General features: G+C 49.6%; 1 protein-coding gene across 3 annotated transcripts in view; it reads left to right on the top strand.

The window, feature by feature from the left end:
• Positions 1-12,014, top strand: part of LOC144177661 (laminin subunit gamma-1-like) — a 251,634-nt gene that overhangs the window by 219,904 nt on the left and 19,716 nt on the right. For all 3 annotated transcript variants that reach the window (XM_077705275.1, XM_077705274.1, XM_077705276.1), the window contains 2 exons: positions 2,320-2,434; positions 3,329-3,528. In XM_077705275.1, the coding sequence (XP_077561401.1) occupies positions 2,320-2,434; positions 3,329-3,528 (315 nt within the window). The remainder of the gene's footprint in view (positions 1-2,319; positions 2,435-3,328; positions 3,529-12,014) is intronic.

The raw sequence follows: 12,014 nt of genomic DNA, 5'->3' as shown, positions 1-12,014 counted from the left end.
TAACGATGTTTCGAAGAAGAGTTTAGTTGCGGAAACGGATTACTCTATGAGCCCGTCTCCTCGCTTCTCGTGGAGGATTAGTGTAACAGATTTATCTTTGCGAGCGCTCACCTTGGGACAAGAGGACCCAGCATTAAAATTTGTCATCGTGTGCTAACTCCCGAGTATAATTTTGCATTATCCATCGTACTTCTTTCGTAAAATGTTTGTGAAATTTATGCCGCATTGGCTTGTTCAGGGTAGTGATCAATATAAGCGTAACTTGCGTGCTGTCAGGTATGAGTGCTCCGCTAGATTATACAAGTGCACAAAGCCGATTTACATCACAGTGTGTATGGCCGCAACATGGCCATCGGAGGAAACACGGCCTACGGAGACACTGCCACTAAATTTCTGGCAGCGGAATTGCAATCAGCTGCATGCATATGCTGGCTTCGGGAGGCCGGCCTGTGTCACACACCCGGCGCTCATACAGACCGAATTTACCACTCTAAGATCACGTCATAAACGTTTATACTCTCGTAAACACACCATGCTTGCAAACAGAGTGCCTGCTCCACATTATTCCGTATTTCGAACGTGTAAAAATGGTAAATCGCAGTCTTTAACGAGCCGCAAAAGAAACGGCGACAGGGGGGAGCGGGCCGGAGACTCCCGCGGCTGCTTTCGAAACGGGCCGGTAGGGGGATTTCAGTGGCGCCCCTACAGGCCGCGCTCGAGGCGTATAAACATTCAGTCGAAACAATTTTCGCCTAAAATTTAGTCTGTTGTAGCCGATAGTCTGCTCTAGCCGGGTCCGTTATCAGCGGAGTGGACTCCATTTAAAATGCATGGGGACCAGACAAACCAACAGAAATGGTCTGTTGTAACCGAAAGTCAGTTGTTGCCGGATCCGCTGTAACGAGCGTAGACTGTATAGGTCGAGGTTTTCCCCCAAAAAAGTTGCCAAAAAGCCACCCATCGACCTATACACAGGTCGTTGGCATATTGCTAGTTATCATCTGGCAGCTGCAGGCTGCTTATCCAAACTGCATGGGTACCATCTCCGTTGCCATTAACTGGACGCACCATCATCTTTTTTTTGTTGTTGCTTCTCTCGCTCTCAGTGAACATGCGGGCTTTCTTTTCTTGCTCAAGATGTGTTTTGGCACTTGGTTGCAGTTTACTGCAGGACTTAAAAAAAAAGTTATAGGGTATATGCCAACGCCAATGGCAGCATGTCCGCGTAGTGCCAGTTCAGTTTCACTGGTAAAAGTGTATGCTACTGGCGTAAGCTAAATGGCCAGCTCCCGGCATTCAATGCTCAAAGACCTCGTTTTGTGGGCGCCATGCTGTACACCTGGAACTGAAGGACAAGGTTGCGACCTTTCTCTCGAAACATCGTGCAACGTCTCTACGAATAGATGGCTGGTGACAACCCCAGAATGCCTGCTGGCTGCCTGCGCAGACCGCCTCTCACGGCGGCCAGCACTGGGGTTTCCCACGCGGATACGGTTTAACAGAGTGGCATCTTGGTTCTCGCTTCCTGATGGCATGGTTTCGTGGGTGCTAAAGAAGGGCTGCATAAGAAATTCCCTGGACTACACTAAGCACGACATGCTGTGAAAGACGGCCAGCCAGAAGCAGTCATTTGATGAGAGTTCAGGCAGCTCTAACGAGTAATCTGAAATGAAACAAGTGCTTATAGGTGCAATAAAACAGTGTTGTGTGCCTTTTTTTTTTTCTCGCATTTCTTGGCCTAAGGTAAGAAAGTGGGTTTCTCTATATTCTGACTCAACCTATATTCCAGCTTGTACAGTACTGTTGTCACCCTTCCCATATTTTCTGCCAGGCAGAAGAACACCCGATATCTGATCTCTTTTGATGAAGTTGCATGCAATTTTTGGACGTTGATAACTTGGACTTGCAACGGCTGAAGACATGTAACTTTGCCTACAGGAAACTTTCAGATACAGTGTGAATATACTATTTTCCATATTTTCAGTGGGTACTAATGTACACTAGAAGTCCTAATAGAATAGTGAACTTGTCCTTGTTGGGACATGTTTACTCTAATGGGGTACGTGTCTTGTGTAGCTGTGCTTGTAAGGCACTCAGTGTGACGTGTGTGTCTAGGCAGAGCCAGGTTTGCAGAGGCATGTTTCAAACTGAGTCACAGCATGTACAACGAATGGCTGGAGCAAAGTTGGTCTTGATGCGGATCGAAAAACATGTAAGAGGACTTCGCACAATCAACACATTATTGTAACATGTCCCGATTCTCCATTAAAAGTGCGCATTTCATGCGAGTCTTCCACATTACCCCTTCCGCTTCTCCAGATCACGGATGAACTGCTGGCCGAGACAGATGCGGCCTCCGCCAAGGCAAAGGAGGCTGCAGCTGATGGGGAAAGGATTCTCGAGGAAGCCCAGAAGACACTCAAGGATCTCAGAGGTAGGCACAAGTTCCTTGCTGCTTCTCGTTTTTTTTCATATTGCTTAGCAGTTAGCCCAGACTTTATTATCAGCACAACTGGGTTCCAGCGTTATTCTTATGGCGACGAAATACAGCATGCCAGTGTTAAGAGGCCAGCACCGAGTGATGTAAAATAAAGTGCACGTGAGAAGCATAAGCTGGCCTAGATGGCAGAAACTTCTCCAGTTTTGCCTCGTGTACATCTTCACTCTGATGTGTCGTTATTCACAGAGCCAGTAGTGTCTCTACCAGCCCACTCAGGGAAGTGTGGTCCACAACAATGCACTATTAGAGGCTGATATGCCACGCAACAGGAAGACCAATCCCTCCGATGTTTGCCCAAGAGATTTGAAGTCCATTCGCATAAAGGGTATTTGCCATGACTGGTCATGAATTTGCTTAATTCAGAATGATGGAAGTCTATATGATAGGACTAGCATTAGTCCACTACTGCAAAGCACCCTTGGACCACTTCTCTGTATGGGAGTGTTTGGATATGTCGGCGGACACGCTTACAAATCATTTCTAGTGCACAGTGCAGATATAATCTGCTTTAGAGTTGTGTGCATTAGGATGAGGGTTACGACTGTTTTCAACAACCATAAGCATGGTTACTCTTACAGAGCAGTTTGTTGGCACACAACGGTAACACCACATCCCTCAGTAAAGACTCTCAAAACTTTACGCATTTCTATGGTTTGTGGGGTTGTCAGAATCGGTTACCTCAACTGCCTTCAGACTGCAACATTACTGATTTTGAAGCATAATTGTGAAACTGTCAGTGTAAAGAAATGGGCCTGCGAAGATTCTGGAACCAGGTAAGGCCTGTCTCGCACTCCATTTAAGTGGCATTGGTCATGTACGACGCTGCAGCCTTCGACGAGAACGTCAAGGCAAGCAAGGAGAAGGCTCGAGTGGCGCTGGCTCGCGTGCCGGAGATCCAGGCACTCATCGAAGAGGCTGAGAACAAGACCCTCGACGCCAGGGGGGCGTTGCAGGATGCCGAGGCAGACGCCAACGCAGCCAGTGACATAGCCAAGGAAGCGCAAAGGATTGCCCAGCAGGCTTCGCAGGTACCGTTTGCATCATTCCTTGGCATATGGCTTGGCCATGTTACCTCTCTGGCACACTCGACAGGCTTTGAAGTCGTTGGAGTTTAAGCTGAATACATCGCAAGAAATGATCGCACCATTTAGTTTACACTGTCTGCTCAACTGTATTCAAAACTGGCAAGAAAAAAGTTTTTCTGCTAGTTGTCGCATTTACTTTAAGTGCTTCACGTAATAAAGGAAGCACACGTGCCACATAATCCCTAAAGAGTTATTAAAAGCAGAGGTAAGGGAAAGTCATAATTTATCAGTGGCTTGTACCATACGCTATGCAAAATAATTTTAATTTTCTTTTACTGTGTTTACTTTATTCTAAGCCGGCACTTCTTTGAAGGAATTAGAATAGGATGTGTGGGTCAGCTTAGATCAAGTACTTAAGCAAACTCGATAAGTGGCACACAGCTAACGCTGTTTGGAGGCTCTGCTAAAATGAGAGTTTTGCAGTTGCTGGCGTCTGCGGCCATAGCAAACCAAAGCGTGGAAGGCGTAGAGTTTTATGTCGGCTTGGCAGCACAAGTTTGCCTGCTTGACACCATTGTGCTGTTATCAGAGAACTCGTCAAAACTTGAGGCTAGCCGACTAGTCGGAATTAATGAAAAAAGCGTCCACATTGGAGGGGGTCTGAATACAAACTTAGAATGACATCCTGGAAAGCTTGATAGCAGGCTTGTTCAAAAGGTGCATAATTGCGAATGCACTTTACAGCATCAAACACTGTGTACTGTATGGGGGTGATCTCTAGGGACATGTAACAACGAAGCCAGCGATGATGAAAATGCTGAGTAAACCCAAGCAGGTTCATACCTAACGAATGCCATTTTAGTTTGGGTGTCTGTTGTATGCACTTGTCTGTCTCGGGTGGCTTACATTCGAGACCCGCCGTGATGGCTCAGTGGCTAAGGTGTTGCGCCGCTGAGCACGAAGTTGCGGGTTCGATTCCCAGTCGCGGCGGCCGATTTTCTGATGGAGGCGAAGAGCAAAAACGCCGGTGTGTACAAGATTTCGGTGCACATTAAAGATCCCCAGGAGGTCAAAATTAATCCAGAGCCCTCCACTACGGCACGCCTCATCACCTGCGTTGCGTCGGCACGTTAAACCCCACAATCAATCAATCAAGCAGCTTACATTCGAGGAATATTAAAGTGTATCTGCATGCTCTACATTGCAAATTTAAACTTTCCTAAACTTTCCAGAGACATACACTAGAGCAGGTGTCTGTCCAATTTTGAACCCCTTTTCACACCTCATCCTGATCCTACTGCACTCAGTGGAGATATGCGCATGACCTCTCTACAGCATCCTACCCCTGATCATAGCTATAGAAAAGCAAGCTAAATAGCCCAACAAGTGGCAGGGAGTTCAGGAAATCTTCGTCCTCAAAAACTATTGTCGTACAGGAAGACTTTCCCCAGGCCCTTCACTTTGATTATGGTGATGACGATGACTGTGTGCATGCAGTCATGTACATATGTAGGTATGCATTAATATCCATATAGATAAATTTTCACTGGGAGCTTGGCACATCATACCTAATTATAAAATGTGACAGGGGGGTGTCCACGCAGAAAAGTAAGTGCACTGACTTCTGATCCTACCTAATTGAGGTTGAATTCAACCTCAATTCCAGACTCAACCTTGTCAGGTCAGGTGGAGGTTCAAAACCCTGACCTCACTCACTCAGGAGGTTACAGCCCTTCACCTTACCTCAACCTCGCCTCACAGAGTGAGGTTGAGGTCTATTTGAGGATGAAGTTGACCTCTGAGGCCCAGACCTCATGAGGTTTGTACCCTGGTCTTAATTAGAGCTTCTATTGTGCCGTAACAGACTTGCAGCATAACACAGTGTACTTGAGCTCTAAAACAAGTGCATTGTGGGTGCCAAACTTTCTTTAAAGAGGTCATGAATTAAGTTACCTTTTTTGGGCTCTGTTCACACAAATTTGTCTACTGCTTACGAAGAAAAATGATGGGGAGGAGTTTCGGATCGCTGCTCACTACCTTATGTCAGATTGTAGCTAACCATTGTGCGGTCGTCTTAGTGCAACCTGTGCCAGGTTGCAGAATTGCATGCCAGGGTAGGCAGATCTTTTTTTGACAAAAAATGAATGAATGCTGGCCACACCAGTAGCCGAATGGGGTTGAATAAGGGCATGAATCGCATTCAAGCACTGACCCCGTGAGTGGCTGTGCCTGCTTTAGTCCACAGAACACTTCCTCGTGTGCATGACCTGTGTCTGAAAAGCGGCGGCCTTTGTTGGAAAGCTGCAGAAAAAAAATTATAATTATGGGCAGATTATAAATGCAATAAACATTTATTGGCCTGGGAGAATTACTGGTTTCCACCTCGGAGGCATCCAAAGATAAGGATCCTTAGATGCTTACAGGGGAGGAATCAGGTGGTGAGAGTAGTGTATGCTTTGCATCAGTGCTAATGCTTGCTTCATCGCCACATACCTCTTGGGCTTGGCGCATTTATTACAGGAAAATTATTGATGGATGGCTCAGCGTGAGTGCACAGTTTACACTGCATGGCTCTCAACAATCTCAACAATGTGCCCAATGAGTGGGTGGGACTCACTGAGACATTCGATAATGGCCTGCTGAAGAAAAGCAGCAATAGGCATGGGGGTTTTGGAAGGACATTTCCGTTCCATACCTGCACACCTCTCCCCGCCGTTGGGGTGGTGGAACCACAAGGCCCGAACACTTGTTGTCCTAACTGTGCAAAAAATGAACTACCGTATTTACCTGGATCTAACGCGCCCTTCACTATAGTGTCCACCTGATTTTTGCAACAAAAAAAAAACATAAAAGTATTCCTCATGCTAGGAATTTATTATAGTGCTAGGGCGGCCAGGTGCCCTGTAGCCAGAGAGAGAGAGATGCTGGATTTGCGTCAGATGGTCGGTGAATGTGTAATGAGGGTTATGAATAATACAAATAAGAAAAGGAAAAACGAAATAAAATCTATCAGACAGACACGCACACACGTATACAAAAAAAATAGTGGCAGAGGTAGTCACAGGTTGGAAACAAGTCCAGAGTCCCCAAGGACATGCACAAGAGCTTTAAAACCCCACACCACACCATCTTTGCTGTTCCAGGGGCCTAAAAAGTCCGTCATGCTGAGACTTCTCGCCCGTAGTAAACTTTGCGCCCTCATTGGTGCCGTGCAGAAACGTGGACAAACACAGAACAGGTGTTCAGTGTCCTCTCGTACACTGCAAATGGGACCCAGTGGGGATGTCACCAGACCAATTTTGTTAAGAAAGCTTTCAACATGGGATACTTTGAGGTGCAGGCGATGTATAGCACACTCTGTTGGTCTGGATAAACAATGAGGTATACAAAACGTACACTGCGGGTCGAGATAGCTAAGGGGGGCGTACTGCAGGTGCTGGTTCCGCCAGTGCTGCAATTGCATGCGCCATCTGAGAGTCGCGACTATTCCGTGGACGCCCTTCTTGGATAAGGGAGTTGTGCTGTTGAGCTTGTGGAATGGCCCTCGCGCGCGAGCCGGTCAGATATCACACTGCCTGTGATGCCACAGTCAGGGGTGAGACAGCTGCGCATATTGCGCAGTTTTGATACAAATTTGTTTTCCTGCGCCAGGCTGCTCCAAAAGCTTGAAAATTTGGAAAATTGCGCCAAACTGCTCCAAAACGGTCTGAGAGCCAAGTATTTGAACGCTCCCGTCAGTTTCAGTGGGGGAAAATGCTTACTGGCGGCATACTTTTCCAGCATCTGCAAGGTGATGCTGTTTTAACGGTTTAATTGATTGATCATTCAATAAAAAAACCCGAGATAATTATTTCGAAAGTCGCAATGTCGGGTTGCACGTAAAGTTATCTTTTTGAAAGCCATTGCAAAGTCTTGTACAAAAATGCTTGTGCACTGAGGTGGCAAACTACTTGTGCAAGGTGTTGAAAAAAACGGCAATTTTAGGAGCGCCGTATCTCCTAAACGACATTACTGGGCGCGCCATCTTGGGGTGGTGAAGATTGGAAAACATGGCTGCCGGGTGAAGCAGCTGCTCGTGGCTCAGGCAGAGTGCTCTTCGCCGACTTCTTCCGTTGTTTTGGTTATGGGGGTGGCTGGGTTTAGTAGTGATCTGTTGCGGGGAGTTGCACGACTAGAAGGACGGAAGTTCATCCGAAACAACCTGGTGCCCGCGAATTCGCCGTGTTTTGGCCTTGAGTGTGAGGCGCGGTGCGCGCTTGAAGTAAAATTTCGGACTCATTGCGGTGTTATAAAACGCCGAGTTATTGCTGCCTTTGACAGCAAGATTGCGAGCGGCGGGAATGGGACGATCGACACTGCAGAAGTGGCGGCACAGGCTACATCGCCGGAAAATGTTCAAGCAGTGTTCGATTGCGGGATGGGCTATTATTGCACGCTAGTAATATTGGTTCATCTATCTGAAGTGAAATGTAATGCCAAAAGGGATGTGGTTAAACATACGAACGTTACTCAAATTACGATCGTAGTGAACATGCACCTTGGGTATTGAAATGGGAGGGCTGGTGGGGTGCGACGGCGTCACCTCGTTCTGCACAACTTTTGCCGTGACGAGTCTACACTTGTGCGTAAAGCCGAGTCTGGGATTACAAAAATAATTTGGACATTCACATAATAAAAGAGCCCTACAATTCTATTTTCAATTCAATATTTTCAATAGACCTCCACTCTATTTATGCATAGAGGCTAATATTTAAAAGTGGGTTGTAAAAAGGTAGTGAAGTTAGTACCTTGTGATAATCTGGTAGAAAAAAACTTTATTGAAAGGCTGTTTCAGTGTTAGGTACGTTCAAAATCGATTTAAAAGTGCACTCCCCCCCTCCCCGAGTTGCCAAAAAAAATTGCGCCCACGTACCTCCCCGCGAGGGGAACTGTCGGGCGCTTCGACGCACGAACTGGCGGGGGCCCTGGGGCGAGCAGCGCACAAATGAAATGCACGTGTCGCGCGGCGCCTTGAGACGCCGCGCATTTCGAACGCCTGCGCGCACCGGATCCCTTAACCACCACCACATGCGATGGCCACCGACGGAGACAACTGGCTTTTCCTTCTTCCCCGGCCGTCAGCGTCAGGAGGAAGGGAAGATGAAGACAGAGAGACGCGGCCCGGGCGCAGGAGAGCTCGGTCCGTTGTCTTCGAGCTCCGCGCGAGTCCTGTTTTTTAGTCGCCCGCCGGGCTGTAAATAAATGTATACAGTTTTGATCGGAGGCTGAGTTTGTCGGTTGGAGATACCCGGGGTGAGATCCTCAGCGCTGCAGCGGCTTGGAGAAGAAGCCCCGGGGAAAAGAACATCACGAAGATAACTGGCGCAGTCGACAGGATCTTCAACAGCGACGACTCAGCTGGCCGGCGGGCGAGACGGGCCCTCGACGGACGGGGCACGCGGAGAAATCACCGTCTGCTGAACGAGATCGGCAGGAGCAGCGAGCTCGCCACCCAGGTGGAGAAGCGGCTCGACCGGCGCTCTGCGAACTTGTCATCGGAGACCGAGGCAGTGTCTGCGGCCTGCTGAGCGGCGGAGAAGCAGCTTGACCAGCGGTCAGTGGAGGCATCAGCAGACCACTGAACGAGGAGCGGCAGGAGCAGCGAGCTGTCGGCAGGCGAGAAGTCAGCGGGCGATTGTTTGGTGGACGCCCCGGCGGAAGGAGCCGCGCATAAGTGGATACGGATCGCCACCTCGACGGATCCAGCCCATCACCACAAGCACCGAGCTATGCAGGTCAGTGCCTCTCTTGATCCTGGGTGCGTGGCTCACCATGACATGTAGGGGGTGCTTTATGAGCAGCCCTGACTCTGAGATAATGGAGGCCGGTTAGCTAGGCATGGTGAGATGGAGCTGTGTGTGAGGGCTGACGAGACAGCGAGCGTCAGGATTAGGTCAGCCATGTCGTTCGCTGAGCAGAAGGCGCTGTTGCAGGCGAAATTGAGAATCGCTGAGGCAGAGTTAGCAGCGGAACGTTCGAAGAGTGAACGTTTCAAGAGAGCTAACAATTTTCCTGCCTCACCGATTGCTCAAACAGTAATGTTTAGCACTGAGGGAGAGAGTGGACTGGGGTGCGCCAGTTCGCCGAAAGATGTGCGGTGTGGAGTCCATTCACTGGGCGTGCGTGAGCCTCTTGTTTCGCGGGATCCGCCACAATCAGAGTCACTCGGGAGAGGTGAAGAGAGGATAGTGGCGCGCGTTCCTTCGTGGGCGTTCAGTTTTCCTGCAACCGTGGAGCAGGATACTGAAGCATCCCGCGTAGTAAACTTCACCCACATGAAGAGGGAGGTCAAGGAAAGTGTTAAGCGCGAGGCTGCATTGGGAGATGACAGGCAGTCAAAGGTGAATGAGAGTGTGCGCATGCCGGTGAAAAAGCTGGTAGCAAGAGAAACAGCCTCAGCTGCGTCGCATGTTCCCGTTCATGTGGCCGATGAGCCCCTCTCTACTCCTTGCGTCACACAACGGTGTGTGGTAGAGAACGGCGCTTCGCGCGCACGCGGTGATTCAGTGGCGGCCGAACGCGACGGTTCGCACATTAAGGAGCGGAAGAACTATGAGGTTCTTGATTCAGCCGTTCTGAAGGGGCAGAGACTGGCTTCAGTTGAGCGTGAGCCCGTCGTCGCACCGTGCGGAGACGGAGAACATTCTGGGAGCGTGGGCGAGCGGCCCGTTGCTTTGCAGAATGCAGCAGAACGGGAATCGCGCGAGGATGCAGTTGGTGTCACGCACACTGCATCTCGCGTTTCTCGAGATACCCAGATGTCATGTCGCGGAAGTGTGATTGCCATGGGAAACCCGAGCGAACTGACAGAGGAAACTGCAAATAAGGGTACGGCTGCTTATGTAATGCAGCCGCAGGCCGTTGCAGGTAGGACTGTAGCCGTAGGTGAAGGGACAGCCAACGTGAGCGTTGATGAGGCCGCTAAGCAGCCCTTTGCTGCTTACGCTGACCAGCGGTGCGGAGTGGAGCATGGCGCTCCGAGCTCAGGATTGGCTGAACTGGGGTGTTCGGACAAAAAGGGGAGGAAGCGTCAGCCAGCTTCACCGCAGTGCAGCGTGGCTGCAACGCAGGCCGACGAGGCAGCAGCGGTCCCTTCACGAGCGAGAAAGCGGGGAGGAGAGGGGGCCCTGTTACTGTTGTGCGACGGGGTGCGCCGCATGGCAAGGGTCTTTTCGGACGACGACGGCCGGTGCATACCACCTTCTAAAGGCCGCTCGCTCTGATTGAGCTAGATGAGGATTGTGCCTATTTTGTCATGGTGACCTGCAGCCAGGGTCAAGGGGCACTGGCCGTGCTGATTGTTGTGTCGTCAAACTGAAGGAACGATGGTGCAAGTGCCAAACGTGTGTGTGGTGTGTGTTTCGTGTGTGAAACATTCCTGAAGTTATGTTTCACAGTGGTGGTGGAGGTGTCGGGCGCTTCGACGCACGAACTGGCGGGGGCCCTGGGGCGAGCAGCGCACAAATGAAATGCACGTGTCGCGCGGCGCCTTGAGACGCCGCGCATTTCGAACGCCTGCGCGCACCGGATCCCTTAACCACCACCACATGCGATGGCCACCGACGGAGACAACTGGCTTTTCCTTCTTCCCCGGCCGTCAGCGTCAGGAGGAAGGGAAGATGAAGACAGAGAGACGCGGCCCGGGCGCAGGAGAGCTCGGTCCGTTGTCTTCGAGCTCCGCGCGAGTCCTGTTTTTTAGTCGCCCGCCGGGCTGTAAATAAATGTATACAGTTTTGATCGGAGGCTGAGTTTGTCGGTTGGAGATACCCGGGGTGAGATCCTCAGCGCTGCAGCGGCTTGGAGAAGAAGCCCCGGGGAAAAGAACATCACGAAGATAACTGGAACCCTGTGTAGATGCGACGCATCGTGGGGTTCACTTGGTGTTTCCGTTGGATTGATTCTGAAATCGCGTGAAACGTGTCGGGAACGCGTATGATTATTATGTTTTATGATTATTATCATGTTTTATTGGCCAATCTTGGTCAATCTAAGTGGTATGCTTGGGGCTTCGCTGTCGCAACGACCTTTACTCCATCATTGTTGCTGTAAGTGGGAGCTTCTTTTCTTTTATTGCAAGTTTTAATCAGTGCCCCATCATGTGTTGTATCAGTAGCTTCTTGACGTAGTTTGAATGAGTCAAGGATATAAGGCGCGTTCGTAGCATTTGATTCTGTCTCGGTTTTGTGGCGCAGTGGGAAGAGCACCATGTACCTCGCGTTCCGCTCACAGGGTCGTGGGATCGAAACCAGGCGCCGCTGACTATTATTTTTTTATAGTGTAGGGGGTGGGGTCTGGACGGGCAACAACGCCGTATGGAGGGACAAGGCGAGTGAATGAGATGCAGCCACATCTAAAATTTATTTTTAAGCTCCTAAGGTGACATAATAAATGTCATTCTTCTGCTCCAAATCAAGGTTCATCTGCTCCAAAACCAAGATTTCGATGCTCCA

This window comes from Haemaphysalis longicornis, unplaced genomic scaffold (genome assembly GCF_048455015.1).
Source record: "Haemaphysalis longicornis isolate Haplotype H1 unplaced genomic scaffold, Haemaphysalis longicornis Haplotype H1 scaffold_1, whole genome shotgun sequence".
NCBI classification, from domain to species: domain Eukaryota; kingdom Metazoa; phylum Arthropoda; class Arachnida; order Ixodida; family Ixodidae; genus Haemaphysalis; species Haemaphysalis longicornis.
This window is presented reverse-complemented; position numbering and strand designations above follow the sequence as displayed.